The sequence below is a fragment of the Manacus candei genome, unplaced genomic scaffold, assembly GCF_025592945.1.
Source record: "Manacus candei isolate 608988 ecotype Guabito, Panama unplaced genomic scaffold, ASM2559294v1 h1tg000040l, whole genome shotgun sequence".
Lineage (NCBI taxonomy): Eukaryota > Metazoa > Chordata > Aves > Passeriformes > Pipridae > Manacus > Manacus candei.
Window position 1 is genome coordinate 1,054,081 of NW_026138088.1, and position 18,883 is coordinate 1,072,963.

Here is an 18,883-nt window from a genome sequence, read left to right on the forward strand (position 1 = left end):
CAGCGCTGCTGATGAGCGCGTTAGTCACAGGCTGGAAATACCAGGGAAAAAGTGAATGTGGAATGAGGGGTGTTTCTGGGAAGCAGCAGAGCCGTGACGGCCTCCGTGAGAGGCTGGTGAGGAAATGGCGCAACGAGGAGGCAGGACGGCCTTGCCCCAGCGTTCCCGGTGCCTCGGGAAGCTCCGTGAGCCTCCCGTTGGCCGCTTCCCCAGGGATCGCGCTCCAGCGGTGCCGCCCGCGCTGGGACCGGAGAACCGGCTCCGGCGGCGCCGCCACTCCCCCGCGGGCACCGCCCGCCCGCCCACTTGCAGCACGGCCCGCGGGAGGCTCCTCGGCCCGTCCCGGCGCCGGGGAACAAGCCCCGCTCCCGGTGCCGGTGACGTCATCTGGGCCCCCGGTGACGTTAGCGGCGGGGGGTCACGGCCGCGAGCGCCGCCGGGGGCGGGGCGGAGGGTGGGCGGGACTACAACTCCCACAAGGCCTCGCGGCCGCGCCCCACTCGCGGCGGCCAATGGGCGCGCTGCCGGCGCTCAGGCAACGTGCACGTGGCGGCCCCGGCGGCCAATGGGCGGCGGCGCGTGCCGTGACCCGATGGGCCGAGGGGGCCGCGCTCGGCGAACAAAAGGCGGCGGCGGCGGCGGCGGGAGCGCGGCCGGGCGGGAGCGGAGCGGGGCAACGCAGCCGAGCGGCGCCCGGGTGAGTGCGGGGGGGTCGGGCCCCGCCGCTGCGGAGGGGGGTCCACTCGCCCCGGAGAGCGGCTGCGGCTCTGCCTGGCACATGGCGGGGCCTCGCGGGGCCGCTCCCTGGGGCGGCAGTGGAAGGGGCCGCGGGTCGGGAGCCGCCTTGGTTCCGGCCGGCCCCGGCCCCACCGGCTCGCTGGAGGGCGGGCGGGCCCCGGGTGTGCGGCCGCGAGCGGGGGCGGCCGGAGCGAAGCCCTGCGCTCCCGCCGGCGCGGCCGCCCTGACCTTGCCGGGGTGTCCCCGGAGCGGTGCCGGTGGCCGGGGCGCGCTGGGGCGCGGGCGATGTGCGGGGGCACAGCACAGGCATCAGCGAGGGGCTGGGAAGTTGCCCTGGGCTGTGCCCGCGGCAGCTCCGCGCTCCGGCTTTGGGCGTCTGTTCCATTCCCAGCCAGGTCCAGGAGGGCCTTGGCCAAAGCACCTGCACCCCCTTTGTGGAAAATCCCTTCGTGGCCATCCTGGAGGAGCAGCCCCGTGTCGGGATCTCGCTGTTCCCGTACGAGCAGGAGGGTGCACAGCGCGTGTCGCTCCCTTCCCGGGACAGGTGGCTGTGTTCCAGCTCTCTTGTTTGCTGCCTGCAAACACCTCCTGTTTGTCTTGCTGCTTTCGAAATTCTCATCCTGCTGTACAGACTCTCCCATCCCTCTGTTGAACTGTTTGTTTTCTGCAGCAGCGTCTAAAAGCTGAAGGCTGAGGTGCATCCTGAATATCCTGTTTGTAGGTGTCTGTACTTGTTCTTATCCCTAGCTGGGTTTGGAGCTCAGAGCATCAGCTCTGCTGCCCAGTGCTGTGATCCAAACCCTGTTGAGTTTCCTGCATGTGAGGCTCTGCTGCACTCTCCAGGTAGCAGGGCTTTTCCCACCGTTCCAGTGCTGCCTGAAGTGATTGCCAACAGCCACGGTTGGGAATTCTGCCAGGGAACCCGCCACTGCCTCCACTGTGCAAGCAACATGGGAAGGATTTAAGGAATAAACGTGTTAAGGACCTTCCCAAGGCTGCAGAATAAGATGGCCTTTAACGACAGGGTCCCAAATTCCCTACTTGTGGCACTGGGCACTCACCAGGTGTGTGGAGCCCGTCCGCTGCTCTCCGTTGGCCACACGTAACCCGGTCTCTGGTCCCTTCCCCTCCCTGGCTACCGCGTTGCTCTCAGGGGTTCCACATGTTCAGGGAGCCTCCCCCAGAGCTGGGCAAGCAGCACCTGCTTGCATCACCCCACACAGCATTTCCCAACTGCAGCTGTGGGACCATGACCCTGCACTGGCCCTCGCTGTGCTCTGCTGAAACATGGGCACTGCCAGGTGGGAGCTGATGTAACTCTCCGTGCTGCCGTGGGCTGAAAATACTGGCTGAGCTTGAACTGCGTTAATAAGTGACCCGGGATGGAGTGGGAAGGCTGCTTTGCCATATGAGTTTGTTGACATAATTCTTGGGAGAGCGGGTGAGAAATCTTCACTGGGGAGGGAGTCCTTTCCTCCTGGCAGAAGCACCATTCAGGTGGGATTGGAGCGTGGTACTGATCCAGATCTAAGAGAATTCCATGCCTGAGCACCATGTTCTGTCTGAACACAGACTGGTGAAGTGGAGCTACACCTCTGCAACCAGAAAGGGTTTGCAGAAAAACCAACCAAATCACTGTCTTTAATGCCTTTTTCTCTCCTTGCAGAGCAGACTGTGTTGCGCTGAGTTAATGCCACATCGTTGATCTCTTGGGAGTCAGGGAGACTTTACCTGGGTTCTGTGTCAGGAATGCCTCCCTGTTTCTCCATTTGTGTTTCCTTTGGATCTGCTGCAAGTTCCCTTCAGCTGGTATTGGGGCAGGTGTATCAGTTGTGTCACAGCAAACACAACATCCAGCTCTAGGATCCTTGCCTGCCTCTTACCATCCCGCTGTTTTTCTCCGTCAGTACGTTTGGGGAACATTTTCCAAATACAAACCTCTTAGCATATTTGACAGGTAATGTTTTGAGGGAATAAGTGCTGCTGAGCTCCCGAAAATGTGCTCTAATCCACATCTCTTACTTGCTCTGGACTTGCCAGTAAAGGCTGGAATCCAGCACTTCTTGAATCGGTGGGTATGGATGAGAGGTCTCTGAGGTGTTGCAGGGAAGCTGTTTGTGTTGGAGCCTCAGTAAATGAACACAAATCTGTGGCACTTCCAGAAAGAACTTATTCTTAAAGCAGTCAAACCACTTGCACTTGTCAAACCAAGACCAGGTGTGTGACATCCACTGGAGAGAGCTCTGCTTCAAACACAGGAATGGCCCCGGTGACACGGGCTGGCCCCAGAGCTGATCCTGCTTTGAGCCTGAGGTTGTGCTGGGTATTCTCCTGAGTCCCCTCTAACCTCAACTATTCTGTGATCTGATGATCTGTCACATTTTAACTGAAAACTTCACGGTATGTGCTGTGGGAAACGCTTTATAGTGGCAGTAGATCATCCTTTGCTCAGCAGATTTGGCCAGCAATCAGCTGTGCTTCCATCATAGACCCTTCAAGGGAAAGGCAAGGCGGTTTGTAACTGGCTCTGAAAGGCTGTGATAATACAGGTACAGTGTCCAGGGAATCATCACAGGCAGCTGGAGAGGCAGCACAAGTTAGAAACTGAATTCCATCTGCCCCTATCCAAAACCTCGTGCGGCGGAGGCTGCACAGTGGGAGCAGATTGGAAAAGGCTTTTTGTGCTGCTGACATGAATCTGTCCTTGTGTGTGGTGGGTGCAAGGTCTGGGACCTGAAGTGGTGAGAAAATTGCAGGTCAGTCTTGGCTAATGAATGATGAACAGAGCAGTGTCTGGGTGTGAAGTGGTGAAAGAGAACGTTGTTACCCTACAGCTTGTGTTTGAGACAGAGAGAAGGACTTTTCTTTCCTCTCTTTCTTCAGAGGTGCAGCCATTGCTCTCTCCAGCACTGGTTGGCCCTGCAGGTGCTAAGCATGACTGAAAACAAGATTATCCCTGGCAGATGAGAGTCTGAACCTGCCCCATTCCTGGGAAACTGCAGAGACTGTGTTCTGGTGACTTGAGTCCGTGCCCCTGCTTGGTGTTGGCAGAACAGATGCAGGAAGTTAATGGAGGTGCTCTGATCTGATCTCCCTGGTTGTCAAGGGACCTGCACGAGCACACACAGCTGGAAATTGCTGATGCCCTATGTATTTTTTTCCTGCTGATCTCTTAGCTTAACAGTTCAGCAGACTGAAGCAATTGTTTTGTGCTGTGTGTCCCAACAGAAAGGCGGGGTTGGAGCAGCGGAAAAATGGAGTGAGGGGCGTGATTAAAGACTCGCCAGTGTTTAGGAAATCTGAACCTCGGGCAGATAAGGTCAGAACAGCCTCATTCCTGCTGTTCTGTTGCCATGACATGAGGATGTTGTTATTTTTCATCTACTGCTGTTGTAATAATCCTCTAGTTTCCTTTCTTTGCCCCGGTAGTGTTACTGCAAAAATGAGGTGATGACCAGGAATGGTTCTGAGAGGACCAGCTCCACAGGGCCACTCTCCTGGGAGTGCCCCATGCATTGTGTCCCTCGGGTTTAAGAAATCCCATTTCTGTCACTTTTTCCCGCTGATAGTTTTTATAGGACTGTTCTTGATAAGACCTGAGGGGTATCCCGGGTCCAATTTCTTGCAATTGCAGGTGATTCGTTGACATAACTGGCCTCAGCTTGAGTGGTTTGATTTGTAAACGTGGACTGAAGTTCTGCAGTGCTGTTGGGGGGCTCTGTGACTACCCTGGAGAAATGGCAAAATACTTGGGGTTTTTTAAAGAAATATTTTTGCCACTTTCTTTTACCCATTTGCTGGTGCTGCAGTGAAATGTGATGCTGTTTCTCTGGGACTGGGACTGGCCCTGAGCAGATTGTGGAGTTGATGGATTTTGAAGGGGTATGAATCAGGAGTATTCCAGCTTCCTCCCAGGCAGAACAAATGACTGCAGGCACCATGGGAGCAGGGTTTGCTCTCAGAAATACCTCTGTTTTAAAGCAAAAATCCTAATGGAAAGTTTTCAGCACTCTAGTACAGGGGGAGTGTGTGCAGCTGTGAGGCAGGGCAGTGGTGTGGGGTCTGTGGGAACTGAGTGTGTCTGTGTGTGCCTGCAGGACAGGGCTGGGATGCTGGTTTGGGGTTTGGTGGTTGGTCTCCTCTGGCTGCTCACAAGAACTCCCCTCTCCTGGGGCCACGCTTTGGCACTGGGCTAATGAAACAACAGGGCTGTTTTCAGCAGGCAGTGTTAGGGGCAAGTGTTTCTTGCCCCAGAAACATCGCCCAATGCTGTTTTGAAACAGGATTAAATTGGAAGTTGTGCTGCAACTATTTAGGGTTTTACATCATAACTCCCTGAGAGCAGCCCTGCTGGTCTTTAAAGTCTTTTGCCCCTTCAGTAGCTTCGCCTTTGTGATTTTTAACCCTGGAGCTGCATTTGAAAAGATGTCAGCAGCAGATCTGACTGCTGGTCCTTAAGCTTAGTTATCAGCTTTCAGTAACAGCACTTAGTCCAATCTGGTTTGTTCTGGAGGCTCAGGGAATGCAACCTCCCTCCTACTAATGTTGGGATGGACCAAACCTCCTCCTTCCTGCTCTAGGGAAAAGTTCTTTATTTCTAATGATGGCTAATTATTCCCTGGGTGAGTAACCCAGCTGATTACTAATGACTGTTTCCCAGAGGGCAACACAAGAAATAACTGGAATTTTTAAACTGTTTGCCTCTGTGGGTCTCTGTTTTATGAGGACAGGTAGTGAGTCTTACTGAGCCATTCCAGTACTTCACTGCCCAGGTGCTCAGATGGAATCTGAGCTCCTCCTTTCTGTGTTGGTGCCTTTCTGCTTCGCAACTCTCCCAGAATCTATCCCAAGTGTGCTTTTGTTTCCTTCCACATTGGCTGTGCTTGGGGAACAGGAACATGACCCCAGTCACTCAGAATGCAGCAGGAGCCACTGCTCAAGCCTCCCTGTCAGCAGTCTGACCCCTCAGACGTACCAAACCCACTGGCTGATCACAGGACTCAGTTCTGATGTGTGACAGATGCAGACAGGGTCACTGGAATGAAATATTCTTTAAAAAAAATGTTTATGGCAGCTAAAAAGAAATGCATCTTTGACACCTACGACTTTGTTGCTGCCTATTGGAAAGAAAAGTTACAGCCTTGAGGTCAGAAGTCATTTCCTTACATCAGTTTGAAAGACACTTGAAAAGAGAATAAAGCCATCCCCCATCCTAATTCCATGGAATTAGGAATTTTTTCTTAAACCAAAACAAACAAAAAAAAAAAACCCCAACCTGTCTAACCTTAATCTTCGTTGTCTTGAGCATCTTATTCTGTCGGGTGTGAAGCTCCTTCCAAGACATCTGGTTCGGAAACAAGAAAAAACAGTGATGTAAACGTGTTCTGGTTTTGGTAATCCTGGCAGCGTTTTCCTTTCCCTTTAGGAAAGGGATGGGGGTTGCTGATGTGCCTGCAGTCAGGGAACGTGGGAGGCTGTAGGGAAATGGGTGGGAAGGAGGGGTTCCCTTCCTGGAACAGCACCAGAATAAGTGATGGATGTGTTACACAGACCCCCCCAGGAGCAAAGCTGGGGTGCTGCAAGGTTTGAGAGCAGCTGCCTGAGCCGGACACCCCTTGGATGCTCCAAGCAGAGGGTTTGGGAAAGGCTCTCGTGGCTGGGACAGGCTCCTGGGATTCTGCCTTTCCCTGCAGGCAAGGCTGGACCAAAACAGTGTTCAGGGCAGGGGAATGGGGTAGAAGTTTTTAGCAACATGAATAGTTCTTGCTTGTCAGGTGAGTTTTTTGATGTTATTTTTAATGTGGAGACAGAGCCCAGCTCTGGGTTTGTGTTGAGCCGGGTGATGAGGAGTTCTCAGCCACAACAGGGCTCTGTTCCTGATGGATTTTTGTGTTTTTCCCCATCCAGACTAGATAGCCATGTCAGCCAAAGCCATCTCCGAGCAGACGGGGAAGGAGTTCTTGTACAAGTACATCTGCACGTCCTCTGCCATCCAGAACCGCTTCAAGTATGCCCGGGTCACCCCGGCCACGGACTGGGCACGGCTCACCCAGGACCACCCCTGGCTCCTGAGCGAGGTAAGGACAGCAGGACCTGCCTTCCTGGAGTGCCTGAGCCCTGCTCCAGACCCTTCCCGAAGGACCAGTCACTGCTGCTGCTCTGCCACGGTCACTCCCAACCCTGGTGAAGAAACAAGCCTTGCTTCAAGGCTCAGTGTCACCTCGTGGGGGGCTGATTATGCAATTCCTTGAAGGACTGAAACACAGGAGCAGAGAGAGCTGTGAACAAGCTGCTCATAACTGCACAGGAGGTAGAGGAGGCTGATTCAGGCAGAGATGTCAGTCCCTGTTCTCAAAGCCTTGCTGTCTGAAATTAGGGAGTGCTCTCTCCATGGCTGGCTTTATCCAGTGTCCAGTTAGGACACTGCTTAGTTTTCCTGTATCCAGGCAAAATGTCAAGGAAAACTTTTTTTTTTTTTTCCTTCTTTTTCAATGCAAGATCTTTTATATCTCTGTGTGTCATAGCCACGCACTTTCTGTAGAGTAAATATATCCAGAGCTCTTTTTATTAGCTGCCCAAGCTGGCTTCTTCCCAGTGGTTAATTATATTAAGTCGTTGGCTGGAGAACATGAATGTCTCACAGTCCTTGACTGACTGACTGACTGATAGAAGCCCTGCACTAATTAAATGTTCTATGCTCAAGTGCCTGAGTAAACTGCAGGAAGAGATCAGCACTGCTTCTAAAAGCCTTGCAGGAAGCCAGAAGGGAGCAAGGATGCTCTGGAGCCTTAAGGCAGGTTCTGTAAGGCTAGAAAGGGCTGCAGGGTCCAGCAGCAAGACCATGCTCAGTGTCCTGTACCTCAACAGAGTGTGTTCTGACTCTACTCCTGCTGCTGAAGTTCCAGGACACATCAGCAGTACAGGAGAATAGCACCCAGTTCTGCTTTGTTTTTAATCAGATATTTGCAAGCTAGAGATAAGTGTGTAACCCAGGAGCAGCCTTCCATGGGTGTCTTACAGAAAGCTACTGTCAGTTGACTAAAATGTGCATGACCCCTGGCCCTGGCCAGTCTCATAAGCAATGTGTAGTGACAGCAGGAGTTGTTGGGTTTGGGTTTTATTTGTGAGCAACTGACTGTGCCTGCCATGACACTCACATTTTTTTTCATCAAAAAAAGCCAGAACAAACTGTCACCTCAGTCTCTGATGTCTACTCATGGCTGAGTAGAAACAAAGCAGCTTTTCTTGAAGTATACTGTAAATAAACCTTGCAGGCATGTTGTACGAGGAGCTGGATTTGCCAAGATTAAAGACATTCTGCAAGGATCTGTGCTGTACAGAGCTGATTTAGATTTTTTGCTTTACTATCTGCAGAGAACTGCTTGACCAAAGTCACTTTCTAATGCTTCTTCTCTTGCCCAACCTTGTAGCGTTTAGTGGTGAAGCCAGATCAGCTCATCAAGAGACGTGGGAAGCTTGGACTGGTTGGGATTAACCTCACTCTGGATCAGGTGAAGGCTTGGCTCAAGCAGCGCCTGGGCCAGGAAACCACGGTGAGTGTCACCTCAGCAGCAAGGACAAGGCTGCTTTTTCCTGTCTCTCCTGGCCCTGCTGGCCTGTGGGTGTTTCCCTTGCTTCTGGAGGTTTCAAACACGTGTGATGGTGGCGGAAAAAGCAAGTGAGAAACTGTCCCACGTGTGAACTTGCTGGTAAATGAGCCCTGAGAACTGACACACCGTGACAGGGCGCAGAGCCCGCTGCTCCCTGTGACTCTGCTGTCTGTGCAGGGCCGGTGGGAACTCAGCAGGAATTCCCTTCCCCTGGGAGTCAGCTGCTGGTAGCTGGATGCTGTGTTGAGCTGGCTCTGCTGCTTCCCAATAACACCCAAGACAGTGTAAAAGCTGTCATAAAAGCATCCCCTACTGCAACCAGCTCGTGTGTTTTGGCTGATGACTGAGTGTTACTTCAGGTCCTTATTTTAACTCAGTGCTGCCCTAATATATTTATTTTCCTGGGAATGGCACTGCAATGCTAATGATAACAAAGTGCCTGCCATCCCTGCTGCCGTGTGTCGGGAGCTGATGGAGTTCTGCTGCCTCAAGGAATTGGTGCCTTTGGCCCTGCTGGGATTGATTTGCTGCTGGCTCCAGCTCTGAGCCAGTGCAGCTGCCTGGAGAATTGGGAAACAGCAGGAACTGCATCTTGTGTGCTACCCGTTGGGAAAATGATGGATGTGGAAATCACTCCTTTAGCACAATACAACAACCACATCTAAAGCAAGGACTGGGCCACAGGCTTGGGACTACTGGTGTCCTTGGGAACAGGGAGTATCCCCCATGTGTGGGAGTGTCCCTTGAGCCAGGCTAGGGTTTGAATAGCAGGAAAGTGCCTACACAGGGCAGTTCCCAGACCTTGCTCTAGTTGTGTGCCCCTGTAGGAAGGGGATAAAGGGTTGTCTTGCTCTTCCATGCTCCCTGACACCACTTCAGGGCGAGGACTGCTCTGAGGCCTCTGCTCCTGCTACTCAGGAATTCACTCACTTCTGATTTTTTTCCAGTGCTCCAAGAGCAGCTCAAGTAGTCACCCTGTGCTGAGCAGGGCTCTATGATGGTGCTGTCTCTGGAACAGGAGGCGAGAGCAGCTGTCCCAGTGTAATTGTGATACCCCTCTGTCCTATGAGGAATGGGGAAGGTGACTGACTCCTGTAACCAGATATCCTTGGTGACAGTGCTGGATGTTGTGCGGGAGAGGGAGGAGTGGTTCTCCAGGAGGCCTGGTGGAGAGGTGCTTGAATAAGAGCAATCTTAGAGCAGTGCTGATTAATTCTCAAAGCTTGCCTTGTGCTGTCACAAATGTGGAGACTGGACAAATGGTTATGGGTGTTTGTCTTGTTTTCTGCCCCCAGATTGCTAATGCGAGGGGAATCCTAAAGAATTTTCTGATCGAACCCTTCGTCCCTCACAAACAGGTTAGTACCCCAAATAAAGCGTTAAAAAGGGCTTTTAAATCTCTTTGGACTTGCACACTTAGCTGGATTGGTACAGTGGAGAAGGCAGAAGTTTGGGGGTGTGCTGTTGAGCTCACAGGGTCAGTGCACAGCCTGCACAACCCAAGGCAGTGTCGGGGTCACTCCAGCACTGCTGCTCCTGGGGAAGCTCAATGTTTGGCTTGGGTGCCCCATCCCTGGCACTGGCACAAGAGCCTCTCTAGGGTCTTCTCTGGGTGTCAGTGGCTAATTTTTGTGTCTGCTCTGTGGTGCAGGAGGAAGAGTTCTACGTGTGCATATACGCTGCCCGTGAGGGAGACTATGTGCTCTTCCACCACGAAGGGGGCGTGGATGTGGGAGATGTGGATGCCAAAGCTCAGAAGCTGCTCGTGGCAGTGGATGAGAAGCTCAGTGAATCAGATGTGAAGAAGCAGCTCCTGCAGCATGCACCAGCAGACAAGAAGGAGTAAGTACAGCTGCCAGTTCTGGGCAGGACCAGCCACGCAGCAGCTGCTCTCCTTTATCTCAGTGTCACATCCCTCAGTTCTGCTCACCTCGAACTTCACGCTCCTGCCCTTCTTGCTGCTCTCCAGGATATGCCATGTATCCTGAATCCAAGTTCTCTGACCTTATCTGAGCCGCCTGTGAAACCCAAAATAAGGTTTAGTGCTGAGCCTTCACTTGGCAGCAGCACTTCTCAGCCTGCTCAGGTCTCGACCTCTGAGACTGGAGACATGTACTGAATCCTGATCCTTTGTGCCAGCTTAGAAGTTTCTTTTGTTTAGTGGAAATAGTGATAAGATGTGGATCTGACTGCTAAGTCAGAACTGCCCTGTTCCTTGCTCTGGCCCAGTCTCCAAAGTTATTCCTGCAGCGTCTCTGTAGATCTCAAGGCTTCTGCATCTCCCTCAATTAGCTGCCCATACCTCATTATCTTAATGTGAGTCATGATTTTTCCAAACACAACGTAATCCCTGCTGGCATCGTGCAGCACTGAAGGGCTGAAGGAGCCTGTCACTCCATCAGTTCACTGCAGCCTCCTCCCCATCACAGATGAGGAAGCTCAGATCTGACAAAGATGGGTATCAGCAGGAAGACAACCAAGTGCGTCTGTCTCCTGGGGAGATAAATCAGACTGCACAGCTCTGACAGCTGTGAGCAACTGTGTCCTCCCAGAGTTTGGTGGAGGGTAATTAGGATGAGTCATCAAGGTCTTCCTTCCCTTGAGTCATCACCCAGGCTCCTTCCAGAGAAGATGAATGAGAATGAAAGAAATTGATGCTGAGTAAATTTGCCACAAATACCAATGAACAGAGCAGGCTGTGCTTAGGTTTGGCTGCTTTCATTAACTTGTGTCACTTTTTTTTTTCTTTTTTTTTTTTTTTTTTACAGCATCTTGGCCAGCTTCATCTGTGGCCTGTTCAACCTTTATGAAGATCTGTATTTCACATACCTCGAGATCAATCCACTAGGTAATGGATGTTTTTGGGAACAGAACTTCCTGTTCTGAACTGCTGGAATGTGTTCTTGATCCTTCTCTGGGTTCTGTAGTTCACAACAGCACCAGGTGCCATGTGCAGAGGCACAGAGGTGGCTGTGATGTGTCTTGGAGCTGCTTGTTGAGTGGCTTAAAATGAGCAAATGAAAAATTCCATTGAAAGGGATGTTAAGGCAGAACTGAAGAATGTAAAAGTTGCTCTGTTAGAACAAAACATCCCCTGAGGCAGAGCCTGGGCCATGGCCACAGTCACTGGTTAATTCCTCAGGGAACCTGCTGGGGCTGGTAAATGCTGCTCAGTGCTGGGGGGGAGCAGCAGTGACCCGGCTTTAGGAATGATCTCTGTGGTATCAGATGTTGAAGCAAACCTGTTACATGTCCTTGTACAAACCACCAGACCAGAGCTAATTATGATATTTTTCACTGCAGTAGTGACTAAAGATGGTGTTTACATCCTTGATCTGGCTGCGAAGATTGACGCGACCGCTGACTACATCTGCAAAGTGAAGTGGGGGGATGTGGAGTTCCCCCCTCCCTTTGGCAGGGAAGCTTATCCCGAGGCAAGTGACAGCCCAGATTCCTTCCCTGTGGCCTGCAAGATGAACTCCTCAATGCTTATATCCCCAGCTTCCAGTGCTGTGTTTCCAACACTTTGGCAGTGCTGCCCATGCTAACCTGTGTACAGGTAGCTGTAGTCCTGGGACTGCTCGTAATCACACTCTGAGCTGCAGTCACTTCCCAGCTCTTCTTGGATGTTCTTTCAGTTCTTTAATTCAGAACTGACTTCTTTAAATGGAGACTGATACTTAACTTCCCTCAGCTGTGTGCCAGAGCTCTGTACCTGTACAGAGCTTGCTTCTGTGGTTCCCGCCCGTGTTGCTCCCCTCAGCATCACTTTTTTGTGAAGCAGTGGTTACTGGCAGCCTCGTGGGAGCTGTTGTTCCCTCAGTGTGTCAGTGGCAGTTCTGAGAGCAGAGCAGCAGCTGTGTGCAAATGCTGCATCCAAGTGTGAATTCAGAGAAAATAATTACCATCTCTCAGGCTTTCAAGTCAGAAGTTAAGATGTTAATGCACCTGTTTTCCCAAGAAGTGAGGACAAGATGAGACCTGCAGGCAGCCCTTTGTGAAGCCAGCAATGTCTGCTTCCTCTCCCAATTCCCTGGGTCTGTGCTGCTGGATGCACAAGCACTGCTCCAGACAGCTCCCAGCAGCTTCAGAAGCTATTGGAAATAGAGCTTTCTCCTTAGTTATTCTGTTACTTATTTCAGGTGACTGTTCTGCTCTCTCCAAAAGGATTTCTGTCCTGATTTTTTCATTTCAATAATTAGAATTATGCTTCAGTTGGAAGGTTTTTGTACCGTGGCCAGGAAATCCATTTAGCTGTTCCTCTCCATGTAGCTTGCTGGATGCCAACACTCAACTCAATTTGCTCTTAAAAGGATTAGTTCAGGTTTTGTCTCTGAATCATCCCTCTGCGAGTGCCTGGGAAGGTTGTTATGGCACAGTCTTTGCTGGGAATGTTAATGAACTCCGATGAAGTGCTGCTCAGCAGCCTGGCACGCTGGGCTGCAGGGGCCCCATGGTGAGCCAAATGGCAGCTCTCAGTGATTACATTCCTGGCTGCAGCACAGCCAGAGTGGTCACCATGGGTGTGATGATTTTTAGATTTTTGTCTGGCCTCAGTCTCAGACAAGGTCAGAACAGACTCTTCAGTTCTGTTCAGATTTTGTGACTGGATGGAGAGCTGGCACTGGGCCTCTGTCTCTTACAAACATGGTGTCTGTAGCTCTGCTGTCCCTCAGCTGTAGCTGACACCTAGCACTGACCCTCGGGATGGAAAAGGCAGATGCAGAAGGAAGTTGAGGTTGTGCTGCTCTCCCTGCAGGAAGCCTACATTGCTGACCTGGATGCCAAGAGTGGGGCCAGCCTGAAGCTTACGATCCTGAACCCCAAAGGCAGGATCTGGACCATGGTGGCTGGTGGTGGTGCCTCGGTGGTGTACAGGTAACAGGAACAAGGTTTCCAGAGAAGGGGGTGGATTTACAGTGCTGGAAGAACATAATTCTGCAGCCTATGGCAAGCAGACTGTTCTAAAGCTGTTTTTCTCATACTGACGTTCGGAATCCCTTTAGAATGAAGGTGCTGTGCAGATTTCTCACCAAGCTGGAACATAGTGTTCCCCAGGGAATTTAATTCTGGGAGGTTGAGAATACAGTTTCTTTTTGACTTGGAAAGAATTGAGCTGGCTGGAGGGTGTTGAGGTCCATATTATTGCTGTAGTGGTCACTGAGTTCCCATCATATCTAGGGAGTATGACAGGACTATGACTGGCACCAAGGGGAGAGCAGCTTTGTTTTCAGCAGACAGCACAGTCCCTCTGTTCTGAGTGCTGCTTTCCCAGGGCTTTGGAATGCTTTAAGTCCTTTACAGTGACTCAAGTTATAACTAACCTCTTAAATAACTTTTATAGTGACACCATTTGTGACCTGGGGGGTGTGAATGAACTGGCAAACTACGGGGAGTACTCGGGAGCCCCCAGTGAGCAGCAGACCTACGACTACGCCAAGACCATCCTCTCCCTCATGACCCGAGAGAAGCACCCAGAAGGTGAGGGAGATGCTGCAATTCCAAAGCTATGAAGCTGCAGGAAGTTCATATGAAGTTCAGGAAAAACCTGAACAAATGGGGGCTGTTACTCTGCTTAGCCCTCCCTGGCAGAGCTCTCAATGTACTGCTGCCTTCAGAGGGAAGCAGGAATGGATTTTTGTCAGCTCTTCCTTCAGAGGCAGGACTTGTGGTTTTCTGTGGAGCCTGAGAGATTCTTATCAAACATTCTTGCTTGTTACAAGGCTCTTATCTTCCAGGCTCTACTAAACACAACTATGAACAACTGGCTAGTCTGCACTGCAGCTTTGTTTCACTTTGTCCTAAATTGCTTCATGATCTTGGAGTATGCTGCTCTTAAAACAGGTCTATTTACACATGTTTTTCTTCCCTCAGGGAAGATCCTGATCATTGGAGGCAGCATTGCAAACTTCACCAATGTAGCAGCCACCTTTAAAGTAAGTGACCAGTCAGAAGCACCAGCAAACACCCACTTGTCAGCCCCAGGCCTTTCTTCCCAGTTCCCTGTTGGCTGAGGCTGATAGTCCAACTCTTCCAGGACTTCCTGAGATGATGGGACAGGGTAAAGGTCAGACTGCCCAGGTCACCTGTCCTGTGTATTTCTTGTAGGGCATTGTGAGAGCCATTAAGGATTTCCAGGGCCCTCTGAAGGAGCATGAGGTGAAGATCTTTGTACGAAGAGGAGGCCCGAACTACCAGGAAGGGTTACGTGTCATGGGAGAAGTTGGTAAGGACCAAACTTTTCCTCAAGTTTTGTTCTTGCATCTTATTTCTTCCACCTGCTCTCTGCTGAGCCTTCTCAAGGTTAAATGTTTCCCTTTGGCAGAAGCTCACCTTGTTCCTTCCCCCCCCCCCCCAGCAAGGCTGACTACTGCTGTGTGTCTCCACAGGGAAGACCACTGGCATCCCCATCCATGTCTTTGGCACGGAGACTCACATGACTGCGATCGTGGGCATGGCGCTGGGCCACCGCCCGATCCCCAACCAGCCGCCCACCGCCGCCCACACCGCCAACTTCCTCCTCAACGCCAGCGGCAGCCCCTCGGTGAGTTCTCCCTGTGCCGTGAAAGGGGACAGGCTGCAAATGGGTCTCAGACACCAGTGTATATGTAGGAAGCTTTACAAAAGCAAATGTGGCTTTGCCCGCGTGGTTTGAGGAAGGGCCACCCCAATGCCCACCTCGCTCGTGGCAGAAAACGTGACCTCTCAAATCCAAAACGTGACTCTTGTACCTACTGGGTCATTAAGGAGTTTTCCCTTCTGTGACTGAAACAGCCTTATCTTAAAATCAGTTTTCTTTGGTTTTCTTTGTAGCAGACCAGCGTGGCCAAAGTGGCCGTTTCCTCCTCTGCTCCAGGTGTTCCTGGCACTGTCCCTCACTGACTTGGTTTCTGAATCTTTCAGACTCCCGCACCAAGCAGAACCGCCTCCTTCTCCGAGTCCAAAACAGATGGTATTGCTCCAGCCAAGAAGGCAAAACCAACAGCACCTCTTGGTAAGTCCAACCCTGGCAGTGCTCTGCTGCTCCCAAAGGCAGGACGGGCACGAGACAAATGCTTTTTTTTTTTTCTGGACATAAAGGGAAGCAATTTCGTGGTACCTGCTTATCTTTGTCTTGAGTGTAGTTAGGTGGTTTTAGCTGTCACTTGTTTTTTAACAAAAGCAAAACCCAAAAGCCCCCAAGTGCTGTGGGGAGGAGGGCAGCTCAGCACCTGCCCATGTGCCCAGCCCTTGGGCTGGCAGCAGCCAGCTCTGTCATGCTGTTGCCTGAGTGATTCTCTCTTTAACAGATTCAATCCCAGCCTCGACACCTGGCTCAGGTAGGACCCGTGTGACCAGCTGAATGTGCCTGGCCTTGCTGGCAGCTGACTTTTAGTTCTTAGTTTTGTGGCTGTCTTTTCTCTCCAAAAGTTTGCCGTGTTGTCTGGTCTTCCCGCCTGCCCAGCATATTTAGCTGTCACCATGTGACCTTCTCATCTGGTTTTTCAAGTGTAGATCACATATGCCTTTGCACAAACACTTTATTTCTGGGGGAGAGAGGGACTGGTCTCAAACTTCAATTTTTCTTCCCTCCCCACAACCATTACAGAGAAGAACAGCCCCAGACACATTGTGAAAAGCTCTGTTACCTTGATTTCCAAAAGGAGGAGTCACTAACTGTGCCCAGTAACTGGCATCTTGTTTCAAAGGGAAGCAAAGTAGTGCAAGGGCCCTGCTTATCAGGCTTGGAAAGTACCTTTGAGATTCTCTTGAGCTCTGTGCTGAGAATAACCTGCTGAATCAGGGGCAAAGTAGAGCTTCAAGTTACCTCCCTTGTCATGAAGAGGGACAGTAGAAGGGGAATTCTCAGATTATATCTTGTGTGATCTCAAATAGCATCACCTCTCTGGGCCTGCATTTTACTGTTCCTGGGAACACTCATGCTGCCTCCTTGCAGGCACCTACAGGATAAACAGAATTTTCATGGTAAGCAAATCCCTAATAACAAGTCAAGTTGCAGTTGAATCTGAACTGTGAGTGTGTAGGTCTGGAGAGCAGGGATTGATTCCTTGTTGAAACCAGTGTCCTGTTTAATCCCTAATACTGTTTACCTTTGATTCAAAGCCAGAAGGAACTCAGCAATAGCTTGAGTTGGCATCAGCAGGTGGACCAGCTCTGAGGTTTTTACAAGTTTTAAAACGAATTCTGCTTGGAGACAAAGGGAGGGACCCAATGTTGTGCTGTGACAAGTGGTGTAAATAGACTTTAGGCCAACAGTCCATCCTCACTGGCTGAACTGTTGCCTTTCCTGTGACTCTGTCCACTGAAGCCAAGTTTTGTGCTATATGTAAGTTCTTGGAGCCGTCAAGTTTGTATTGGATTCTGGTCATTAAAAAAAAAAATACTGAAAAGAAAAACCGAGTGCATTGAGCTCCTTTACTTTTTGTTCCCTCCATTTCCTGCTTTTCTTTTTATTTCCTATTGTTCTGTGGTGCCCTGACAAACCTCCTGTGGGCCACATGCAAATAAATAAATAAAATTCAAAGTTCTCTTCAGCTTTGCAGAAGAAAACTGGGAGGAAGATGAATGGCCCATGAGAGGAGAGGAAGAGGCAGTTTTCACTTCTCTCCTCTCCTACGCCAGCTCCACCCTGCAATTCACTTGCCTGTTTAGTGACCCCCAAAACCTGGCTGTTGTGTTCAGAATCCAGGGAAAGGGTTGCTGTGCTTCGTTTACAGTTTCTTCCTTAATTTGGACAGTGTGGCTACTCCATCCTGCAGTTCACGTCTTGGTTCAGTTTGGGGGAGGGGAATATGCTCACTCAGGAGCCTTTCAGCAGCCGTTTGGCAAAGCTGCAGCTTGGGTCTTGCTCGGATGTACAGTTTGAACGTGGTTTGTTTCTTTGCCCTCTCTGAGCAGGTAAAGCCACAACACTGTTCAGCCGCCACACCAAAGCGATCGTGTGGGGGATGCAGACCCGGGCTGTCCAAGGAATGCTGGACTTTGATTACGTTTGCTCCCGGGACGAGCCGTCAGTGGCTGCCATGGTTTATCCGTTCACGTAAGTAGCCTGTGACTGCATCGCTTTTGACTGCTTCCCTCCAACTCTTCTGTGAGCTCCCCCCTCTCCCAGTCTCTGTGGTTCTTTAGTGGAGCTCTGCCCTGGACTCCATCCCTGCTGGAACACCTTCTCCTCTGCTCCCTTCCACCCCTGACTTGGCTTTGCAGGCTGCTCAGTTTCCCTCAACCACTGATTTCGGGCTGTGCTGTTGAAACAGCTGAATGTTCACCACAGAACTGAAGTTTCACTTCATGTGCCTGTCAAAAGGTATCCAAGTTGTGTTCTTCACTCAGTGAGTAAGGCAGGTGTGACTGCCTGGGCTTTCTGTACAGCCCCAGGCTCAGCAGAGGCAGGCAGGCTGTGTAAGGCTCCTTCCCTGCATCTGTTCTTTGACATGTGCCTGTCTGAGACACCTTGATTTGGGCCTGCAGCAGCAGGAATTTCCCCTCCAAATATTAGCCAGAATCACAGTCGCTCTGCTAAAGCAGTCTGGCTGGTATGTAGCCAAACAAAATTTAAAAAAAAACTAAAATCTTATTCATGCTCTTTCCAATAGCAACAGTGGTTCCTTAGCAGGCAGAAAGCCCATGGATCCTTCAGTGGGATAGAGAGTTCCCTGGTGGTGTTCACTCTCTTGTACTCATCCCTAGGGGACTGTTGAGTGTTTCAAGTTAGCCTCTGGAGGAACTTCCAGAGCATGGCTGTGTGTGAGCTGTTTCACTGTACCCCCTGAGCGTGGGGTCTCGCTGTGTAACAGGACAGGTAGGGAGAAGGGAAGCAGTGGCTGTCACTTCCAGTACAGTGAGGTGGGAGCACAGAGCCAGGCAGGAGCCTTGGTTCATTCCTGTGGTATTTACAGACATCCTGGAGAGCTGATGTCTAATCAACCTCTGTCCTGCAGAGAATTTCTCCTCTTGATGATTAAGACCTTGCACTGTTACTCTGCAGCTCTGATGGTAATTGCAGCTGTGTAATAACTTCTCAGCAAGTGCAAACCTCGGGGTGCTGAGTGCAGGCACAGCCACGGGTGAGTGGCAGCCCCTGGCAGAGCTGCAGTTGATTACAGAAGAAAAAGCAATAAGGATTAAAGTTTAAGGCTACCCGTAATTATCTGATTCTGCTTGACCTTTTGGTGGAAGCCAGGCTGGCAAAACCTGGAATGTTCTGTCACGAATGTACCAGTATGGGAACACAGCTGGTATCTCTACACTCCTAAATGACTGCACAGTCAGAGTTAATGCAGGCCTGGTTGGAGCATCTGCTGTGTACAAAATACCTACAGTGAAACCTTCCCAGGTGCTTCCCTTCCAGCGCCTGTGGGGTGAGGAGTGTCTCACTGTAGCAGGATTGGGAAGCTGACCCTCCCGTTGCTGTCCTGGCTGCTCCCCACAGATGCTGATTTCCCATTTCCCCAGCCTGGTGTTTACTCCAGCCCAGTGACGCAGCTTTGCACACCTCTCATTCATTACTCTTTCTGTGCCTCATTCTGTCTTCC

The 18,883-nt window shown here is 51.0% G+C and overlaps 1 protein-coding gene across 4 annotated transcripts in view; it reads left to right on the plus strand.

The window, feature by feature from the left end:
* The window catches only part of ACLY (ATP citrate lyase), a 25,531-nt gene continuing 6,648 nt past the window's right edge, over positions 1 to 18,883 (plus strand). Inside the window, exons 1-15 of one of the 4 annotated variants that reach the window (XM_051794588.1) lie at positions 1 to 19; positions 6,646 to 6,815; positions 8,169 to 8,291; positions 9,644 to 9,706; positions 10,000 to 10,190; positions 11,117 to 11,196; positions 11,652 to 11,786; positions 13,112 to 13,226; positions 13,693 to 13,829; positions 14,223 to 14,284; positions 14,457 to 14,574; positions 14,738 to 14,892; positions 15,252 to 15,342; positions 15,638 to 15,667; positions 17,247 to 17,388. In XM_051794588.1, coding sequence (XP_051650548.1) covers positions 6,657 to 6,815; positions 8,169 to 8,291; positions 9,644 to 9,706; positions 10,000 to 10,190; positions 11,117 to 11,196; positions 11,652 to 11,786; positions 13,112 to 13,226; positions 13,693 to 13,829; positions 14,223 to 14,284; positions 14,457 to 14,574; positions 14,738 to 14,892; positions 15,252 to 15,342; positions 15,638 to 15,667; positions 17,247 to 17,388 — 1,601 coding nt within the window. In that variant the 5' untranslated portion in view covers positions 1 to 19; positions 6,646 to 6,656. Of the gene's footprint in view, positions 20 to 556; positions 698 to 6,645; positions 6,816 to 8,168; positions 8,292 to 9,643; positions 9,707 to 9,999; positions 10,191 to 11,116; positions 11,197 to 11,651; positions 11,787 to 13,111; positions 13,227 to 13,692; positions 13,830 to 14,222; positions 14,285 to 14,456; positions 14,575 to 14,737; positions 14,893 to 15,251; positions 15,343 to 15,637; positions 15,668 to 17,246; positions 17,389 to 18,883 lie in introns of those variants that run through there. The other 3 variants (XM_051794587.1, XM_051794589.1, XM_051794590.1) reach the window with 3 other exon arrangements.